At 43.4% G+C, this 23148-nt stretch overlaps 1 protein-coding gene across 1 annotated transcript; it reads right to left on the bottom strand.

The window, feature by feature from the left end:
* Positions 1 to 5986: 5986 nt before the first annotated feature.
* On the bottom strand, positions 5987 to 21136 carry LOC111953252 (nucleolar MIF4G domain-containing protein 1-like). The gene is given in 11 exon segments (XM_023972405.2): positions 5987 to 6497; positions 13610 to 13742; positions 13850 to 13866; positions 13868 to 13925; positions 13927 to 13970; positions 17234 to 17404; positions 18074 to 18098; positions 18100 to 18182; positions 18401 to 18547; positions 18549 to 18695; positions 20441 to 21136. Coding segments are annotated over 10 exon segments (882 nt in total). The 5' UTR covers positions 18654 to 18695; positions 20441 to 21136; the 3' UTR covers positions 5987 to 6398.
* Positions 21137 to 23148: the final 2012 nt, after the last annotated feature.

Genomic DNA, 23148 nt, shown 5'->3' with positions numbered 1-23148 from the left:
GGCCTTTTCAACAGCTCTTAGTCTAAAAGAGCCTTATCATAATTTTCACAATTTCATCGTATTATTCCAACCTCATAGTGTGGAACTATATATAAAACACAAAAATCTAGTTTTTGACTGCACTGATTACAATATTTTTACTGGTAACATAACCGATTACATTTACAGGTTTTTGTAATCATATTACATAACCCATTACATGTAATCAGTTACTCCCCAACCATGTAACATACTGTAGGTTTCTGTCCTACATGGTCTGGTCTGATGTACAGAGCCTAGCACAGCTTAAATGTGGGAAATCAGTCACTGTAGCACATTGGTGAGTTTATGTGGTACTTAGGCTTTATGTGGTGCATAGCATGATTATTGTTTTGTGAAATCCTTATCAGSGTTTCGTTCATGTTCGACCAAATGTGTGACTTGTTTTTTCTTAAATGATTTAAATGTTTTATTTCACATGTGAAATCATGTGAAACTATATGTTTTTGGAACACTTCACGTGATGATATTTCACATGAAGTTTCACATTTAATCACATACGTCTCACATTAGGATTCAAATTTTCACATGTACATATTTTTTTTACATTAGATTTCACAGGTGATGACCTGCAAACCAAAATGTGTCTTTAGGATACACACACAAACAGTGCTTTTAACATACAGTGTTTTCAATTGACATATTTGACACTCATGATTACATTGTGTATGTCCTCACCTTGGATCTGAACTCACAACCTCTAGGTTCACAGCATTCTGATCGTCCTGCTATGCCACAATGTCTTTCTCAATTATTGATTTCACCTGTATTCCTACACTTTGGACATAAGTAATGTAAATCTCAGCTTTGTTAAAAATACACAGAAGAAAAACTATTATATTTATCATAATGATTCAGGAGTAACATTAAAACTGAATAATATGCCCCACCAACATTAAACTATACAGAAAACCCTGAAATTGCTGAAATAAGTCAATTAAATCAATGATGAGAGAGAGAATAGTCAGAAAATAGAAGTGCAGATGGCATTTTTTGCTAAGTGCAGAGATGTGTTATATGTAATGAATGTGTAGAGGAATGCTACAGACTTTGTGGCGCAGCATATCCATAATCCAGAGGTTGTAAATTCTAATCCCAGGTGGGGTCATATTGAGATGTCAGTACGAAGTGATCATGTCAAATGGAATCATACTGTCATTGATTTTTTTAAATTACACWATTTTAGCTGAACAGCGTACCACTTTCTTTAAAACCCCCATATAATTTATTTTCCTTACAAAAAAATTTGGGGTTGAAAATTGCAGTTTAAATTGTGAAAATGGCAGTTTCACATGTGAAATTACATTTTCATTTGTAAAATAGCTGTTTTCACATGTTGAGCTGAAATTTCCACATGTAGAAAAGAGATACTGTGAGGTCAGTTGTTCACATGTGAAACCATATGTTCACATGTATTACCTTTAGAGTTCAAATGTTAACAACACCTTTCACATGTGAGGAGAATAACATGTTTTCATCTCCCATGTGAATTGCAGATTCAGATGTGAAATTTTCAGTTTCACATGCGAAAATCGAATTTGCACTTTCACATGTGAAAAACCTTTGTGAAAATCTAATTCTCAAGTGTGAAACTGCTTTTTCACATGTTGACATTTTGCATCCCTATGTTGTCACATTTATTTCATGAGATCATCTAATCAAATTTGTAGTTTCAAAGTATCACATCTTGAAAATTTGCATCTCCATGTTGTCACATTTATTTCACGAGATCATGTTTTAAAATGTTTAGTTTCATGTTATGACTTGTTGATTTTATATGTCATCACATTATCACCTGTAAAATTAATTTGGTTTTTCTGTAAGGGAGTGTTCCAAAATATGTTTCAGAAGTTCTGAGTTTCTGTATAGCTGTGTTAGTATTATTGATTGAGGAGTAATTTAGCAAACGGATAGTTTGCCCAGCTGTGAGGACACAAAGAGAGAGAGCTGCTTTATCAACACCCCTCAGTCAGGTACGGGGCGGGAACACCCTCTGGGAGGGCAGGATATAGCTGGGAACAATAGACAGAGCCGGTACGCATCCCAAATGGCACCCTATTCCCTTTAAAGTGCACTTCTCTTGACCAGGGCCCACCGGGCTCGTCACAAGTAGTGCACTATAAAGGGAATAAGGTGCCATTTGGGATTTACCAGAGTCAGTCTGAAGAATGGGACACACATACTGTACTACAGTGTAAGCATTATAAAATGTTGAGGCTAATTATAGGGTCTCCATATTTTCTTTATTCCTGTGATAGTACTGTAGTGTTAAGTAGTATACTAATTATGGGATTACAGACGCTTAACTGGCTGGTTGTGCTTGCTAGCTGGAATGTTGTCAGTAGAATTTAACATCTTAGCAGAACCATTAGAGGGTCACTCAGGGGTCAATACCAACCTAATGACACATGCAAGATGGCTTTCACCTGCATACAATAGCCTGTGAGCTCTTCACTGACTCTCAGTCACAATTCGCCTCTCTAGTTGACTCACGGGGTTTCTCTTTGTTACCATAGAGACTGACTGACACGGATCAGCTACATTTGCACTTTCACCTTCATCAAAACAAATAAGAACATTAAAGGCGAAGACATTGCCACCCTCCCATAGAAGCCATTGTCTGGTGGTCTGGCGGAGGGTTTCCTCTGAGTGACCTCGGTGGCCCTGTCTCACCTTCTGGCCCACACACAGATTAATGCCAGCCTTGTTAATGGAGCTAATTAATAGTAGCAGGCATCAAATGTAATGCAATGACTCTGCTATGCAATGCACGCAGCCAATGTTGTCAGAGCCTTTGAGAGCGACGTCAACTTACCAACATTACGGCCAGGAATACAACTTTCCCGAAGCGGATCCTTTGTTCGGACCACCACCCAGGACAGTGGATCTAATCCCAGAAGCCGACCCAAAACAACATCGCCGCAGAAGAGGCAGACGAAGCGGCCGCCTGGTCAGGCTCCGTAGGCGTGCACACTGCCCAGCGCTTCCGAGTATATTACTTGCTCTTACCATCTTATAGGCAGAAACGCAAACAGGATGTACCCATGACTAGAACCATTCAACGCTGGTCTGACCAATCGGAATCCACGCTTCAAGATTTCTTTGATCACGCGGACTGGGAAATGTTCCGGGCAGCCTCTGAGAATAACATCGATCTATACGCTGACTCTGTGAGTGAGTTTATAAGGAAGTGATTTGGAGATGTTGTACCCACTCACTGTGACTATTAAAACCTACCCTAACCAGAAACCGTGGATGGATGGCGGCATTCGCMCAAAACTGAAAGGGCGAACCACCACATTTAACCATGGAAAGAGGACTGGGAATATGGCCGAATATAAACAGTGTAGTGATTCCCTCCGCAAGGCAATCAAACAAGCTAAATCTCGGTATAGGGACAAAGTGGAGTCACAATTCAACGGCTCAGACACAAGACGTATAGCAGGAAATCACGGACTACAAAAAGAAAACCAYCCACGTTACGGACACCGACATCTCGCTTCCAGACAAACTAGCTGCTCCCTATCCCAGTCTGCTGTCCCCACATGCTTCAAGATGGCCACCATTGTTCCTGTACCCAAGAAGGCAAAGATAGCTGAACTAAATTACTACCGCCCCATAGCTCTCACTTCTGTCATCATGAAGTGCTTTGAGAGACTAGTCAAGGATAGTATCACCTCTACCTTACCTGCCACCCTAGACCCACTTCAGTTTGCATACCGCCCCAACAGGTCCACAGACGGTGCAATCGCCATCACACTGCACACTGCCCTATCCCATCTGGACAAGAGGAATACCTATGTAAGAATGCTGTTCATTGACTACAGCTCAGCGTTCAAAACCATAGTACCCTCCAAGCTCCTCATTAAGCTGGAGGCCCTGGGTCTCAACCCCGCCCTGTGCAATTTGGTCCTGTACTTTCTGACGGGCTGCCCCCAGGTGGTGAAGATAGAAAACAACATCTCCACTTCGCTGACCCTCAACACTGGGGCCCCACAAGGGTGGGTGCTCAGCCCCCTCCTGTACTCCCTGTTCACCCATGACTGCGTGGCCATGCACACCTCCAACTCAATCATCAAGTTTGGACGACACAACAGTAGTGGGCTTGTTTACCAACAACGACGAGACAACCTACAGGGAGGAGGTGAGGGCACTCGGAGTGTGGTGTCACTCAACGTCAACAAAACAAAAGAGATGATAATGGACTTCAGGAAACAGCAGAGGTAGCACCCCCCTATCCACATCGAAGGGACAGTAGTGGAGAAGGTGGAAAGTTTTAAGTTCCTCGGCGTACACATCACAGACAACCTGAAATGGTCCACCCACACARAGTGTGGTGAAGAAGACGCAACAGCTCCTCTTCAACCTCAGGAAACMGAAGAAATTTGGCTTGTCACCTAAAACCCTGACAAACTTTTACAGATGCACAATCGAGAGCATCCTGTCGGGCTGTATCACCGCCTGGTAAGGCAACTGCACCACCCTCAACCGCAAGGCTCTCCAGAGGGTGGTGCGATCTGCACAACGCATCACCGGGAGCAAACTACCTGCCCTCCAAGACACCTTCAGCACCCGATGTCACAGGAAGGCCAAAAAGATAATCAAGGACAACAACCACTCGAGCCACTGCCTGTTCACCCCGCTACCACTCAGAAGGCGAGGTCAGTACAGGTGCATCAAAGCTGGGACCGAGAGACTGAAAAACAGCTTCTATCTCAAGGCCATCAGACTGCTTAACAGCAATCACTAACTCAGAGAGGCTGCTGCCTACATAGAGACTCATATCACTAATCACTTTAAACAATGCCACTTTAGTAATGTTAACATATCTTACATTACTCATATCATAGGTATATACTGTACATTTTACCATCTATTGCACCATGCCTATGCCGCTCATCCATATATTTATATGTATATATTCTTATTCCTCCCTTTAGATTTGTGTGTATTAGGTAGTTGTTGGGGAATTGTTAGATTACTTGTTAGATATTACTGCACTGTCGGAAATAGAAGCACAAGCATTTCGCCACACTCGCATTAACATCTGCTAACCGTGTGTATGTGACCAATAAAACTTGATTTGATTTGAATAAAAACCCAGTGTCATTTCATTCAGATGTGTTAGCCTACACAGAATGTGAATGAACATGATGTTGGGTCTCTTTTACAATGTTGATACATTCAAGGGTAAAAACTTGAAAAGATTGAATAGTGATTCATTTGGCACTTCTGATACAAGGTCGTAAACATGGAAGCTTGCTCATGGGAAGAGGTCAACAATGTCACAGAGCGATGCTAATGACGCTGACAACAGATTAGAAAATGACCTATAAAGTTAGCTATGGACAATTAGATGCCAATGGCATAGCCAAAGCCATTAATTTTGTCCTCAGTCAACAACCTCCTCCTCAAACGCAATTCATAGCTAAGGTCGTACACAAAGTAAAAGATTAAGACTTACACAACTTATAATTGAATATAGTGAGTACACAATGCCATGTAATTGAGAGGAAGCTGAATTATCAACTAGGGATTCAAATGTAAAACTTCAATAGACTGCTTTGGTAAAATGTAACATCAATATGACCACAAACAACTGGTACTCTATTAGGATCCCAATTAGCAGTTGCGAAAGCAGCAGCTCCTCTTCCTCAGGTCCACACAAAACGTGACATAATACAGAACATTAGTAGACAAGGTCAGAARTCCATAAGTTTAATCCAAATTTGGTATGCAGTGATGATGACGGTCATGTAAATTCTGTATGAACTTTGAGACATTGTTTCCCACTGTCACCCGAGAGGATTATTTCACATAACCGCTGCGTCCGCCTGGAAAGTGAGCTCAGTGTATTGACATTATGCAAATAAGCTTTCATGAATTCCAGAGACATAACATACAGGAAACACATTCACATGTATCAAGACCCATCAAATCAGATGAATTCAGTATGCAAATGTTTATTATTTCCCCTTATGCACATCTCAAATGTTTACATTATTAATCGTCTATTCATCTGAAACATGCATTTTAGTAGACTGCATACCATTGTTACATGGTAAAAACAGAATAACTTGGCATTCTGTACAAATATATAGACAAAGGCAATTTCCATTATGACAACGAATTCAATTTGAATGAATTCAAACAAAACAGCATTGCTTCAGTCTTGAAATTAAATTGATGGGTTTGTTCTTTGTAATAAAGAAAATTTTCTCCAAACAGGTCTCTTTTGTTCTCCTGGCATTCTCCCAGTCCGAACGTGTCTGTGTGTGTTTTACAGTTTGAGTTTGGTTTCTTTGGCCTCCATGGCCTTGGTGGCGACCTCGGCTCGCTCTGACAGAAGGCCTGTTTGCTCAGCTGGTCCCTGGGGCTGGGCATTCTTCAGTAGGAAGTGACTGATGAACAGCTTCAAGCCCTCCCGCAGCATTCCTAGCTTGGGAATTCCCGAAATCCTGACGAGACACAACACAATGACAGACATTGATACCAGACTTTTCACATGGTCAACCCTCAGCGGTGCAGTTTTACAGGAGAGCCAAAGGACTCTGGCCAAAGATGTTTCATGACTAGGTGAAAGGAGGAAGAATCTGACCCTGATAAAATGTATTCTAAACCAGGGTTCGTCAACAACAAAATAATTCTGACCTAATAGTCGGCGGGCCAGAACATAATTAGCATATAATATTACCACAACTAATTGGCCTACATTACAAATTGAACACAATTTAACACATCTGATTAGCACATAATAAATTCAGTGAAAATAACCATTTTGATTTGATTACGCTCATAAAATGACCAATGTCTCTATTCAATTATTATTTTTGTCTCTTTCTCTGTGAGTTGATTGATGGGAAAAACAAGTCTACGTAGCCTACTTTAGGCTACACTACTCATTTTAACGTCAACATTCGTTCAGAACAATTAGCTTCATTGCAAGAGAAAATTTTGCTCTCAAAAAGTATCAAAAGAAAGGTGAATAATAAAAATCGAGGATATGGTAAGATGAACGCAAATCTCTGTCCATTTCAGGGAAGAATGGACAGAGGGATATGCGTTCAACTTACCATATTTTCCCAATGCCAAGCCAGTGTGTCTTATTTGCAATGAAAATGTCACTGCGTGCAAATCAAATCTTGAATCCAAGATGGCGTAGCAGTCGGACGTGTGTTTGTATTGTCCTGTATTGTCCTGTCGCGTGTAAATAGTAAATAGTAAATAGTCTTCGTATTTTTCGTATACATTTCGTATATATTTTAATTTCACTTTCCATCTAGGAACTGAATATACATTCCTACATTCCGCCTCACCCAATGTGGTACGGACCTGCTATTTTTTTTATACTTTAGAACCGTAACCCCAATCAGATACTAGCCAGATAACTAGCTACTAGCTAGTAGTCAGTTAGCCACTGCTGCGGTCTTCACCCTCAACTCGGACACAGCCAGCTTCAATACCGGGCCAATACCTGCCAGTCTGCAAGCGCGATATCAACCCAGAGCATATAGGACTGCTTTTTCTCTACCACATCACCGGATTCCTGACGCAAGCTCTGGACAATTACAACACCGGTATCATCACAGCTAGCTAGCTGCAACGGAGTGGCTACTACTGGCTAACACCTCTGTCCCGAAGCAAGCACCAGTTAGCCTTGAGCTAGCCTCGAGCTAGGCCATCTCCGGCTAGCTGAGAGTTCTACAGCGAATTCTTGGGCTCAAATACCAGCTACAAGCTAATTTAGCCATTTTTTTTGGCCGCTGCTAGTAGCTTTTACCTTCTGCAACAGACACCAGCCCTGTTATTACCTGGATATTACTCACACATTTTACCAATCGGACTGTCTCTCGACAACAACGCGGATCTCTGTACATATCCCTGAGCCACTGCTTCTGATCCTCACAGCTAGCTTGCGGCTAGCAGCTAGCGCCACTGCCACGAAGCTAGCACCGTTAGCAAACACAATTCTACAATTCAACCTCTCTTTCCGCGTCGCCATCTGGCTTGGATTCTCTGTCGACAACACCGTCTGAGCAGCAACCCCTCCGTCTGAGCAGACCACCCTCGGGTAACTTTAACGCGCGTGCTAGCTTAGTGGAGGCCTCCTCTGCTCCATCTACGGCTGCCCTGGACACTATGATCACTTGGCTCATAGTTGATGCATCTGTGACTGTCCATTAATTCAGGTACTCCCTTTATTCTTATTCTGTCGCCTTCGCTTTTAACTCAGGTCTGTGTTGAGTAATCCGACCCTCTCTGCTAGTCGTCGCCATTTTTACCTGTTGTTGCTGTGTTAGTAGCACCTCTGTTATTGCTGTTCTCTACCTGTTGTTTAGCTAGTCTCCCAATCAAGACCTGCAATCACTTATGCCTTATTGTATGTCTGTCTCAAATATCAATATGCCTTGCATACTGTTGTTCAGGCTAGTTTTCATTATCATTGTTTTGGTTTGCAATGGACCCTGTAGTTCCACTCTCCGTACCTCTGATACCTTTGTCCCACCCCCACACATGCGGTGACCTCACCCATTGAGACCAGCATGTCCAGAGATACAACCTCTCTTATCTTCACCCAGTGCCTGGGCTTGCTCCGCTGTACCCGCGCCCCTCCATACCCCTGTCTGCACATTATGCCCAGAATCTATTCTACCACGCCCATAAATCTGCTCCTTTTATTCTTTGTCCCAACGCTCTAGGCGACCAGTTTTGATAGCCTTTAGCCGCACCCTCATCCTACTACTCCTCTGTTCCTCGGGTGATGTGGAGGTAAACCAGGCCCGCATGTCCCAGTCACCCTCATTTGTTGACTTCTGCTATCGAAAAAGCCTTGGCCTCATGCATGTCAACATCAGAAGCCTCCTCCCTAAGTTTGCTTACTCACCGCTTTAGCACACTCTGCAATCCTGATGTCCTTGCCGTGTCCGAATCCTGGCTTAGGAAGGCCACCAAAAATTCTGAGATTTCCATACCCAACTATAAAACTTTCCGTCAGATAAGACTGCCAAAGGGGGAGGAGTTGCAATCTACTGCAGAGATAGCCTGCAAATTCTGTCATACTTTCCAGGTCTATGCCAAACAGTTCGAATTCTAATTTAAAAATTAATCTCTCCAGAAATAAGTCTCTCCATTGTTGCCGCCTGCTACCGACCCCCTCAGCTCCCAGCTGTGCCCTGGACACCATCTGTGAATTGATCGCTCCCCATCTAGCTTCAGAGTTTGTTCTGTTAGGTGACCTAAACTGGGATATGCTTAACACCCGGCAGTCCTACAATCAAGCTTGATGCCCTCAATCTCACACAAATCATCAAGGAACCCACCAGGTACAACCCTAAATCCGTAAACATGGGCACCGTAATAGACATTATCTGACCAACCTGCCCTCCAAATACACCTCTGCTGTCTTCAATCAAGATCTCAGCGATCACTGCCTCATTGCCTGTATCCGCACGGGTCCGCGTCAAACGACCACCCCTCATCACTGTCAAACGCTCCCTAAAACACTTCTGCGAGCAGGCCTTTCTAATCGACCTGGCCGGGTACCTGAAAGGATATTGACCTCATCCCGTCAGTCGAGGATGCCTGGTCATTCTTTAAATGTTACTTCCTCACATATTAGACAAGCATGCTCCGTTAAAAAATGCAGAACCAAGAACAGATATAGCCTTGGTTCACTCCAGACCTGACTGCCCTCGACCAGCACAAAAACATCCTGTGGCGAACTGCAATAGCATCGAAGAGCCCCCGCGATATGCAACTGTTCAGGGAAGTCAGAACCAATACACGCAGTCAGTCAGGAAAGCAAAGGCCAGCTTTTTCAAGCAAGAATTCGCATCCTGTAGCTCTAACTCCAAAAGTCTGGGTACTGTAAAGTCCATGGAGAACAAGAGCACCTCCTCCCAGCTGCCCACTGCACTGAGGCTAGGTAACACGGTCACCACGGATAAATCCGTGATATCGAAGACTTCAACAAGCATTTCTAAATGGCTGGCCATGCCTTCCTCCTGGCGACTCCAACCTTGGCCAACAGCCCGCCCCCGCTGCTACTCGCCCAAGCCTCCCCAGCTTCTCCTTTACCAAATCCAGATAGCAGATGTTCTGAAAGAGCTGGAAAACTGGACCCATACAAATCAGCTGGCTTGACAATCTGGACCCCTATTTCTGAAACTGTCCGCCGCCATTGTCGCACCCCCATTACCAGCCTGTTCAACCTCTCCTTCGTATCATCTGAGATTGGAAAGCTGCCGCGGTCATCCCCTCTTCAAAGGGGAGACACCCTGGACCCAAACTGTTACAGACCTATATCCTCTGCCTGCCTATCTAAGGTCTTCGAAAGCCAAGTCAACAAACAGATACACTGACCATCTCGAATCCCACCGTACTTTCTCCGCTGTGCAATCCGGTTTCCGAGCCGGTCACGGGTGCACCTCAGCCACGCTCAAGGTACTAAACGCATCATAACGCCATCGATAAAAGACATTACTGTGCAGCCGTCTTCATCGACCTGGCCAAGGCTTTCGACTCTGTCAATGACCATATTCTTATCGGCAGACTCAGTAGCCTCGGTTTTTCTATGACTGCCTTGCCTGGTTCACCAACTACTTTGCAGACAGAGTTCAGTGTGTCAAATCGGAGGGCATGTTGTCCGGTCCTCTGGCAGTCTCTATGGGGGTACCACAGGGTTCAATTCTCGGGCCGACTCTTTTCTCTGTATACATCAATGATGTTGCTCTTGCTGCGGGCGATTCCCTGATCCACCTCTACGCAGACGACACTTCTATTATTCCGGCCTTCCTTGGACACTGTGCTATTATAACCTCCAAACGAGCTTCAATGCCATACAACACTCCTTCCGTGGCCTCAAACTGCTCTTAAACGCTAGTAAAACCAAATGCATGCTTTTCAACCGTTCGCTGCCTGCACCACGCCCGATCTGCATCAACCGGACGGTTCCGACCTAGAATATGTGGACATCTATAAGTACCTAGGTGTCTGGCTAGACTGCAAACTCTCCTTCCAGACTCATATAAACATCTCCAATCCAAAATCAAATCAAGAATCGGCTTTCTATTCGCAACAAGCCTCTTCACTCACGCCGCCAAACTTACCCTAGTAAAACTGACTATCCTACCGATCCTCGACTTCGGCGATGTATCTACAAAATAGCTTCCAACACTCTACTCAGCAAACTGGATGCAGTTTATCACAGTGCCATTCGTTTTGTTACTAAAGCACCTTATACGACCCACCACTGCGACCTGTATGCCCTAGTCGGCTGGCCCTCGCTACATGTTCGTCGTCAGACCCACTGGCTCCAGGTCATCTACAAGGCTATGCTAGGTAAAGTCGCCTTATCTCAGTTCACTGGTCACGATGGCTACACCCGCAGCACGCGCTCCAGCAGGTGTATCTCACTGATCATCCTAAAGCTAAAACCTCATTTGGACGCCTTTCCTTCCAGTTCTCTGCTGCTGCGACTGGAACGAATTGCAAAAATCTCTGAAGTTGGAGCTTTTATCTCCCTCAACAACTTTAAAAATCTGCTATCCGAGCAGCTAACCGATCGCTGAGCTGTACATAGTCCATCTGTAAACTACCCCCCAATTAACCTACCTCACCCCATACTGCTTTTATTTATTTACTTTTCTGCTCTTTTGCAACACCAGTATCTCTTCTTGCACATGATCATCTGATGATTTATCACTCCGTGTTAATCTGCTAAATTGTATTATTCGATTTATTGCCTACTCATGCCTTTTGCACACTTGTATATAGATTCTCTCTTTTTTTCTACCATGTTATTGACTTGTTTATTGTTTACTCCATGTGTACTCTGTGTTGTCTGTTCACACTGCTATGCTTTATCTTGGCCAGGTCGCAGTTGCAAATGAGAACTTGTTCTCAACTAGCCTACCTGGTTAAATAAAGGTGAAATAAAATTAAAATAAAACATTTAAATCTCAGACGTCATTATGAATCTAAGCATGGAACCTTTGAAGTGGCACTCCGCCCCAGACAGAGGCCCGACGCAGAAACATTGAAGAGTTAACTGAACTACACCAAGCTTTTTTTGGCTGACATTCTGTCATTTAAAAGGGTTAAATCTGCAGTTACAAGGACGAGGGAAAAAAGTGACATGGTGGAAAAACTTGAGGCCTTTACTAGGAAGCTTGAGTTGTTCGATTTGGACTTGTCATCTGGAAGGCTACTGCACCTTAGCACATGAAGAAACGACAGGCAGAGGGACCAGGCCGCAGCATTGTCACACAGGTGATGGAAGATTAAATCAAGCAGCCGAGGGACAACTTCTCCACCAGATTTGAAGACTACAGCATGCCCAAGGATATCATTGAGTTTGTACTTGATCCTCACAGTCCAACCAGGTGGAGAATTCTCCTCCCTTGCTAAGAAAAACTGACCCTTGTGCCCGAGGAAGCGAAGGTAACCTGCCTAATGATTACCGCCCGTGGCATCATGTCGGTAGCCATGAAGTGCCTTGAAAGGCTGGGTCATGTCTCACATCAACAGCATCCTCCCGGACACCTAGACCCACTCCAATTCGCATTACCGCCCCAAAAGATCACAAGATGATGCAATCTCAATTGCACTCCACACCGCCCTTTCTCACCTGGACAAAAGGAACACCTATGTGAGAATGCTGTTCATCGACTACAGCTCAGCGTTCAACGCCATAGTGCCCACGAAGCTCATCACTAAGCTAAGGACTCTGGGACTAAAACACCTCCCTCTGCAACTGGATCCTGAACTTCCTGACGGGCCACCCCCAGGTGGTAAGAGAGGCAACAACACGTCTGCCCGCTGATCTTAACACTGGCGCCTCTCAGGGGTTTGTACTTAGTCCCCTCCTGTATTCCCCTGTTCCCCACCTGCGTGGCCAAACACAACTCCAACACCATCATTAAGTTTGCTGACGACACAACAGTGGTAGGCCTGATCACAGACAATGATGAGACGGCCTACAGGGAGGAGGTCAGAGAACTGGATGTGTGGTGCCAGGACAACAACCTCTCCCTCAATGTGAGCAAGACAAAGGAGATGATCGTGGACTACAGGAAAAGGCGGGCCGAACAGGCCCCCATTAACATTGTCGAGGCTGTAGTGGAGCGGGTCGAGAGTTTCAAGTTCCTTGGTGTCCACATCACCAACAAACTATCATGGTCCAAACATACCAAGACAGTCGTGAAAAGGGCACGACAAAACCTTTTACCCCTCAGGAGACTGAAAAGATTTGGCATGGGCCCCCAGATCCTCAAAAGGTTCTACAGCTGCACCATCGAGAACATCCTGACCGGTTGCGTCACCGCCTGGTATGGCAACGGCTCGGCATCTGACCATAAGGCGCTACAGAGGGTAGTGCGAACGGCCCAGTACATCACTGGGGCCAAGCTTCCTGCCATCCAGGACCTATATAATAGGGGGTTTGAAGGGCCAATGTCCATGTAATCTTACTCATTATGATCTAAAAGACTAAACTGATCCTAGATCAGCACTCAGCACTCCAGCACTCCTAGATCAGCACGTTTTATAATTACGGGCCCTGTTCTCTTACCTGGAACCGCCTGTCATGCTCACAGAACTTATCTCCCAGTACAGCATAGAAGGCATTGAATCTCTTCTCCTGGAGGCAACAATCCATCAGCAGGTGGACAATCTCTCTATCCTGCTGGTCCTTTAGCCCCATCCTGTACACAGAAAATAATGTAGTGTCACATACTGAAACTTGTGACAACGTCTAGCTTTGGTATGAGAGCATTTCAGCAGTGCAGAAGGGTAGGGACACAAAACACACCGTATCAGCTTCTCAAAAGGCATCCAGGTAATCATCGCTGGTCATGATGACGCAGAAGATATTTCTCCTTATGTCTGTTCATTCTCCGTTTCCAGGCCAGGTCTAAGATCTTTAAGCTGAACTGAGTAGACAGATGAAGGAAAAATGGCATTATGATCAGTAAAACACATTGAAAATGTGGTCTAGTTCAGCTCAAATGTAGTGATATGCAGTCAGGGTAGGCAGTGCGTAAAAAAATGATAATAACAATTTTAAAAAGCTGTATTGATAAAAGAAAATAACAAATAATCATTATTTTGGGATATTTTATGTTTTTTTCTGATGGGTGTCCCTAGACTGGGATGGTTGAGCTAACGTGCACTAATGTGATTAGCATGACAGTTGTAAGTAACAGTAAACTTTCCAGGACATAGACATGTCTTATATGGGCAGAAAGCATTTGTTGCATTGAGATGATTTCATATTTTGCACATGCGTATTGCCTAAACATGTTGTGTGGTAAGCTCTGCACATTTGGGCGTGTCTACATAATTTGGTGGTCTCATCCCTTTAACTGAACGAAGCTAGCTAGCAAAAACAACCTGGGTAAATGGACCTCCTTCACTCATAGCGGTGGGAAGTAGTGGTGCTGAGGGTCCTGCAGCACCCCCTGACAAATCACAATTAAAAATAATATATATTTTTTAAAGACATTTGGGAGCATTTCTTCCCCCCACCAAAATAGTGCCACTAGGCCTTTATTACTCCTGTACGAGCGGAGCAAAATCTGTTAGACAAACAATTTCACATATGCACATTTGTGGCCTGCTGGAGGTAATTTTGCAGGGCTCTGGCAGTGCTCCTCCTGCTCCTCCTTGCAAAAAGGCGGAGGTAGCGGTCCTGCTGCTGGGTTGTTGCCCTCCTACGGCCTCCTCCACGTCTCCTGATGTACTGGCCTGTTCCCTGGTAGCGCCTCCATGCTCTGGACACTATGCTGACAGACACAGCAAACCTTCTTGCCACAGCTCGCATTGATGTGCCATCCTGGATGAGCTGCACTACCTGAGCCACTTGTGTGGGTGTAGACTCCGTCTCATGCTACCACTAGAGTGAAAGCACCGCCAGCATTCAAAAGTGACCAAAACATCAGCCAGGAAGCATAGGAACTGAGAAGTGGTCTGTGGTCACCACCTGCAGAACCACTCCTTTATTGGGGGTGTCTTGCTAATTGCTACTATAATTTCCACTTTTGTCTATTCCATTTGCACAACAGCATGTGAATTTATTGTCAATCAGTGTTGCTTCCTAAGTGGACAGTTTGATTTCACAGAAGTGTGATTGGAGTTACAGTGTGTTGTTTAAGTGTTCCTTTATTTTTTTGAGCAGTGTAGTTGAATGAAATGTAACTGGATGCTACATCAGTCTATGGCCGAGCTAAGTTGAGCAGTGTGCCATTTTGTCGGATGATATGAAATATGTCGCCATCTGAGGCTATCGCTTTTGTATCTTGGCTACATTGGTTTTTACATTTGGTGAAATTGTTTGTCAATTTCAGTTAATAGCCTATGTCACTGGCTGTTGGAGCTACAGTGGGATCCAAAATTACTGGCACCCCTGACTGGCAATGCACAAACAATACTTAAAAATATAAACAATATAATTAGAGAGACAACTCAAAATACCAAGATGTGAGAAATACTGTACTTTATTAATGTTTCAAATGAAACACACCCAAAATAATTTATTGATTTAATTAAAAATCAATGTCTTCCAAATCAAGGTTTCACAATTATTGGCACCCTTAAATGTTATTGTAAATAACATCCACCAAAATTAAACAAGGAATTACATTCCACTTATTTAAGTTTATCTAAGTGTTAATGAACTATATTGAGCCATTACATCACTTCCTTTTTCACTAGAGTATAAAAAAGAGGTAACACGCATGCCATCTAACACCATGAAGAAAACAAAAGAACTGGCAGTTCAAAAGGAACAGATGGTCGTAGACCTTCATAAATCTGGTAATGGCTACAAGAACATCCACAAACGATTGAATATACCACTGAGCACTGTCAGGGCAATTATTTAAAAATTCAAAAGATATGGAACAGTCGAAAACATCACGGGTAGAGGACGCAAATCCATTTTGCCCACCAGGATAGGGAGGAGGATCGTGAGAGAAGCAACAAAATCCCCAAGAATCACTGTGAAAGAATTGCAGGCCTTGGTGGCGTCTTGAGGTCACCAGGTTTAAAAAAGCACCATCAGACAACCACAGGCTCTTTGGAAGGGTTGCCAGAAGAAAGCCCTTAATGACCCCAAGACACAGACGCAAGCGCTTGGAGTTTGCCAAACGTCATTTAAATTATGATAGGAAGAAGGTGCTCTGGTCAGATGAGACCAAAATTGAACGTTTTGGTCAGATACAGCATCAGCATGTTTGGCGTCGAAACAGAGATGCATACAAGGAGAGGCACCTCATACCCACGGTGAAATATGGTGGTGGGTCAGTGATGTTTAGGGGCTGTTTTAATTCCAGAGGCACTGGTTAAGATTGATGGCATAATGAATTCCACCAAGTATCAGGCAATTTTGGCTGACAATCTGGTTGCCTCTGCCAGAAGGCTGGGACTTGGCCGTATGTGGACTTTCCAACAAGAAAATGACACAAAACACACCTCAAGATCCACACAGAAATGGTTCTGTGACAACAAAATCAATGTTCTGCCATGGCCATCTCAGTCGCCGGACCTCAATCCAATCGAAAACCTGTGAGCTGAGTTGAAGAGGGCAGTTGATAAGCGCAAACCCAAGAATGTGAAGGATCTTGAAAGGATCTGCATAGAGGAATGGTCCAAAATCCCTACAAATGTGTTCCTTAACCTTGTCAAACATTACAGGAAAAGACCATGCTGTTATCCTTGCCAGAGGTGGTGGCACTAAGTTCTAAATGAGGAGTGCCAATAATTATGAAACCTTGATTTTGGTTAAATGTATTTTGTATTAAATAATTGAATGATTTTGTTGGGTTCCATTGAAACATGAATAAAGTACAGTATTTCTCACATCTTGGTATTTTGAGTTTATCTCCATAATTATATTGTTTATATTTTTTAAGTATTGTTTGTGCATTGCCAGTCAGGGGTGCCAGTAATTTTGGTAAATTAGGCTTTGATAATAGCCAGTGCCTAGCCAGCCACCGACCTCTCTTCTCAAATCTTCATATGAAAGAGCTGCAGTAATGATTTGGTGGAACACCAGGGGCCATATGTACCAAGCATCTCTGAGTGCTAATCTAGGATCAGGTCCCCCCCGTCAAAATAAGATTATATGGTTTGAATCAGCAGGACTATTCTGAGACACTGGTTGCATACGGCCCCAGATCTTTTATGGTTCCAGTACCTTTCCTTCGGCAGTTGTCTGTTTTGATGTCATGTTGCCCTGGTCACCTATCATGGGTGCTCTGCTCCACGATGAGCCCACGATCCACCAGCAGCCCACCTGCTCTGCAGCCAAGAGGTTCTCTAAAGAGACCCTCAGCTTCACATCACTGGCCCCTGAACTCTGGTAGATCTGAACACAACAGTTAAAACATTATTCACATAATGCTCCGGGGTGAAGTTTCACCTAATTACAGATCTAGGCACAGCTTCCCCTTCCCCAATCTCAACCTTAACTGTAAGTGGGGTAAATGCTAAACTGAACCAAGATCAGCATCTAGGGGCAACCTCACCTTACTCCTTCACACTCCCCTCATCTGGGTGCGCAAACCTATATTATAAACTGGGTGGTTCAAGCCCTGAATGCAGATTGGCTGACAGCCGTGGTATATCAGACCGTATACCACAGGTATAACAAAACATTTATTTTTACTGCTCTAATTACATTGGTAACCAGTTTATAATAGCAATAAGGCACCTCGGGGGGTTGTGGTATATGGCCAATATACCACGGCTAACGGCTGTATCTCGGCACTCCGCGTTGTGTCGTGCTTAAGAACAGCCCTTACCCGTGGAATATTGGCCATATACCTCACCCCCTCGTGCCTTATTGCTTAAAGATAAACTGCTATGTGAGATTATAGTGCCCCCTGGTGGTTTTAGCTAAAATGCACAAGTGATATATTCTTGTGGTTGAAACATCAACAATGGATAGTATTTCATGGCTGAGCAAAGAATGGTTTTGAGGTTATGATATCACAGTTTGTTAGTAAGTATTAAGTTAATCAGATCCATATCCCACCAGAGTTCTCTGTAGCTTTTGCACTCTCAACAGGCTCTGGGTCATGGACCGGGATTTTCCTCATATCGTTGTTCTTCAGAGCCAACATGGTCTCCAGCATGAAGCGCACCTAAAGACAGAGATGACATTCAGAAGAGAGTTGGCTTGTTATTCATTTATGACTGCTAAGGAATGCTAATTGCGAGTTGCTCTGGATAAGAGCTGCTAAATGAGCAAAATGTTAAAAGACCATGTTCGAAAGCGTTACCACCAATAAGGTGCATTTCAGCGTATAGACAGAGGGTGATGTTGAGAGTGGTGTTGTGTGGTAGCTGTGACAGACCGTACCCTGTTTTCATCCTGAAACTTGGTGCTCACACCGCTGGCTTTGCGCTGGGCCCCAGAGATGAGCTCTTTCAGAGCCACGCCATCATCCTTCCGCAGGGCGAAGRCTACATTTTTCAGCATGAACAGAACCAGCTCAATGTCCTTTTTCGGTGAAGGCCCCAACCAGCATCTTCAGGATGTCAAAGGTGAGGAGGGCGTGCACCACCTGGAAGTTGTAGAGATGTGCCACCATGGCCACCGGGCTCTTGTACATTCCGTCAAACGTCCGCACCACTCTCTCCAAGAAATTAGCCACCTGCAAAATGGTACATTGTGTCAAAGAACAGAAAATAAAGCAAGTCATTGGAACCTTGAATTGCTGAAGGGTATGTGAATGTGTGTGTGTTTCAAGTTTGATTGTGTGTGGTCATTTACTGACAGGTGGGGAATAAACCTGACTGAAAGAGATAATGCTAATAGGAAGGCAAGGTGTGAACTGCCACTTTCCCATTAATCAAACAGAGGGGGTTAGCTTATAAAGGAACTGGAGACAAGTCACACAGCACGTAAATCAAACAAACCACAAGCTAATGATCATTCACAGGTTAATGGTTACTCCTTTTCTCACACAGACTGTGTTGTTACAAAATACTATTTTCTTCTTTCTGTGCCCTTATCAGAGGAGCATACAGGGGTGAACTAAAGGTAAACTAAAGGTCACCAACAGAGAACAGAATTCTAGACAACTACATCTGCTACAAATCCATTAGGATTCAATCGTAATTCTTAGATGACTGTAACTAGCTCCCTTACTTTTCTGCATCCCAAATGTCACCTTATTCCCTATATAGTGCCCCATTTTTGACCAGGGCCCATAGGGCCCAAATGTGGTGCTATCCAGCACCTGACACCAATTTAGTTAATTAGGGGAGTACCCTGACTGAGACTCGAGCCCAGGTTTCTGTGACTGTCATTCCAAAACAATTATACCAAAAGGCAAAAAAAAAATCGCTTGGTGAGGTCGCTAGGTGTTGAACTAAGGTTGGATAGTATTTTTTTTTAAGGGGTTCAACTTAGTTTTTTAGCTCACTCCCCTCACTTATTATCTTTTTTTAAGGGTAGGTAGCATAAACATAACCCCATATCACATATGGATTTGCATTAGTATACGTTTATTTTTTATTTGTTAAATGCCACTTTAGCTACAGCAGCGACATGACCGTGATAGCCAGTAAGAAGTATTTCAAGTCGGCAGGCAGGCCAATACAACACCATTGCAGACTTATCGACTCATTGTGCACTCCAATCAGCCACGCAAAACGTTCTTGTGTGGCAACAAACCTGCCCAATTAGCTGATTCGCTTTCCATACACCCACTCCTTTCGACACACCCACTCGTCCATACTCCAGTTGCCATATTGAGCTGCAGTTACCCTTGGTGCAATGATGCCAATTTAGCAAGTTGGTTGCTAGATTTAGGAACTTTTCAGACTAGCCTGGGAACTTTTTTTTTTCAAACAGAACCTAGCAACAAATTTAGCTACTTTTAAACATTTATTTTGAACTTTTAGCAACTTTTGAAAAGTGACTCAAACGCTAAAATGCACGTATTTTCCTTCTAAATGACACAAAAACGATTTTCTCTGTCACACACTCAGTCACAACACACGTGCCTGGCTGCAAAAGTGCATTGTGAGTGACGTCAGCAGAAGGCCAGCAGCAATTTCAGTACATTGCAAATCATTGTCGGCTGAATGCAGCAGCAGTAGTACGGGTTCGACGAGCCAAACCCAATATAGTTGGTATAGTGAATATAGTTGGTCACGAATGTTTGATCTTGAACAGAACTTACAACATCAATCAACATGTCTCAATCAAAATTGTACAGAAAAGAGCGGGAGTCTGTACCCGAACAAATATCAAATCATATTTTCCGCCGAGATGGCCAGTCATTTTGTGTAACGCTATTGTGTATTCTACGTAATGACGCAGTTTTACGTTATCACGCAATGACATCACAACGTCATTTAGCAACAAATCAACCTGCCTCTAGGAACTTACTCTGAAAATTAGTTGGCAACACTGCCTGGGTGTCTGTCAGCTAGCACTAAGCCAAGGTGGGAAAAGGTACAAAACTGCTGTAGCCTATTTCACAGAGAACATGCCGAAAAGTTTACCAAAAAAAAGAGGAGAACAGACTAGGCACTACAAAATCAGAGCTGATATGATTTTCTCTTTCGAGCGTGCCACGCTAACGGGCCCCCGCTAGATAACACAGCCACAAGGTCCATGAAGAGCATTCTGCATGGCAGCAGGTGCCCCATCTGCTTCTTGTTTACATCACACTTCATGTGATTGGTGGATTGTAGCTCACCACCGCTAACAAATTTCCTGTGTCTTTCCTTCCCTCTTGGCTTTCAACTTTGCAACAGAGATAACTATCGTTATCTATTTAACTATGATCTTATTGTTACTTGACGAAAGACACTGACTTTTATAATTGAATTCCTTTCGATGGGTCTACGAGTTTCAAGCTTGGCAAGAAACAAACATGCCTGTGTCTGAAGCAAAAAAGCTCGTCTATGAAGCAAAAGGCTAACGTTACCTACCACCTACTTAAGTGAAATAGACCCTACCGTCGTTACTTCGAAATAGTTGAACAAAACTATCTTAAAACGTCAAATAATTAGACACATGTATCCAGTCTTCATGAGGCATGACATTTTTGTTGACAAACGACTCAGGAAACACAACAAATTATTATCATTTTTAGCGCGGAATGATGATGTCATTTATTTTTGGTCGTCACTAGTTACCACAGCCACAAAGTCATAATTATGTATACACCCCGCCTATTCTACGATGTAGCTTCTTCAAATCTGATTTTAAACGTATCCCTAATTTTAACCACACTGCTAACTTTATGCCCAAACCTAACCTTAAATGAATACGAGTTTTTTTGTGCGTTTTCATGAATTTGTATGATATACAATATAGGCTAACCGTGTAGTTAAAGTTAGAGTTAAGGTTTAAAATCAGTTTTTAACAAGATACATTTTAGAAATCGGCGGGGTTTAGCCATAATTAGGACTTTGTAACTGTGTTAACTAGTAACAACCCATTCAGTGGGTTTTGGCTGAATAACCGTTCTCCTAGCAGCAGGATATTATGCTGAAGCACGATCGCGGAATAAAAAACAAAAAAATAAGAGCCCCCTGCAAAGACATGCTAAACTATGCGAATATCGATAATTTTTTCACAGCATTGTAGCCACCTTCGAAAAAATAAATTTATAATTTGACGCATTTTCTTTTTTTTCTTATATTATTTATATCAGCATTTCTTTTGAAAGTTTACACCAGTACTGCTATGTTTAAAGCTGTTGTGTAGGCTATATTTAAAGAAATACACTTTTAATAAAATACAAATATATGTTATTGGAATTACTCAATAGGTTCTGCAAAAATGAAATGGGTCTCTTGTTCTGGGCAACGGGTTTAATAGAGAGTACTTGTGACCCCTTACTCCATCCACTCCAATCACTGCAATGCAATACACAGTATATGGGATACTTGTTGACACTTTAGAGATAATGTTTTTCTACCTGTCTCAGCTAAAGTGGGGTGGGAAATACTCAGTAGGGTCTCTACTAACCAAATATGTGTCGTTTTGGAGGGGGACTGCGTCATATCCAGCAACACAGCTTTAAATTACCTGGTGCTATCCATGGTCCTGAAATCAATACACACTCAACAACAAAAAGGAAACACAAATTCCTGTCATCTGTCATCATGAAGTGCTTTGAGAGGCTAGTTAAGGATCATATCACCTCTACCTTACCTGACACCCTAAACCCACTTCAATTTGCATATATATTGCATGCATGCAATAGATCCACAGACGATGCAATCGCCATGGCACTGCACACTGCCCTATCCCATCTGGACAAGAGGATTTCCTATGTAAGAATGCTGTTCATTGACTATAGCTCAGCCTTCAACACCATAGTACCCTCCAAGCTCATCATTAAGCTTGGGCCCTGGGTCTGAGCCACGCCCTATGCAACTGGGCCCTGGACTTCCTGACGAGCCGCCCCCCCAGGTGGTGAAGGTAGGAAACAACACCTCCACTTTGCTGATCCTCAACACAGGGGTCCCACATGGGTGCATGCTCAGCCCCCTCCTGTACTCCCTGTTCACCCATGACTGGCCACAATGACTAGACAGCCTACAGGGAGGAGGTGAGGGCCCTGGCGAAGTGGTGCCAGGAAAATAACCACTCCCTCAACGTCAACAAAACGAAGGAGCTGATCGTGGACCTCAGGAAACAGCAGAGGGAGCATGCCCCTATCCACATCGACGGGATCGCATATTATCTCAAAAATATTTAATTTGCCAAGTGATTGACTTGATGCATTTTATGGCACATGTCAAGGCTGGCCTTGGGCTGATTTAAATATGTAAAGATACAACCATTATCAGCACCATTAGGTTAATATAGGTCTTTAACAGGTATGCCATTCCATCATTGTTTACATTTTGTCTTTGTTTACATTTGATTTCACACAGGAAGCAAACAGGGTGAGCCCCAAAAAACAGTTAAAGTGTTTTGTCTTTACAACTGATACTCAACACAACAACAGTACATGAATGTATTTTTGGAATTAATATAACATGCAGGACTAAATGCATATGCCTATAAAACAGTCGCCCTCCAAAACAAACTATATTTGGTTAGTAGAGAGAGACCCTACTGAGTATTTTCCACAC

This window comes from Salvelinus sp. IW2-2015, linkage group LG27 (assembly GCF_002910315.2).
Source record: "Salvelinus sp. IW2-2015 linkage group LG27, ASM291031v2, whole genome shotgun sequence".
Classification (NCBI taxonomy): Eukaryota; Metazoa; Chordata; class Actinopteri; order Salmoniformes; family Salmonidae; genus Salvelinus; species Salvelinus sp. IW2-2015.
The sequence above is the reverse complement of the archived record's forward strand: the minus strand, read 5'-3'. Positions and strand labels throughout refer to the sequence as shown.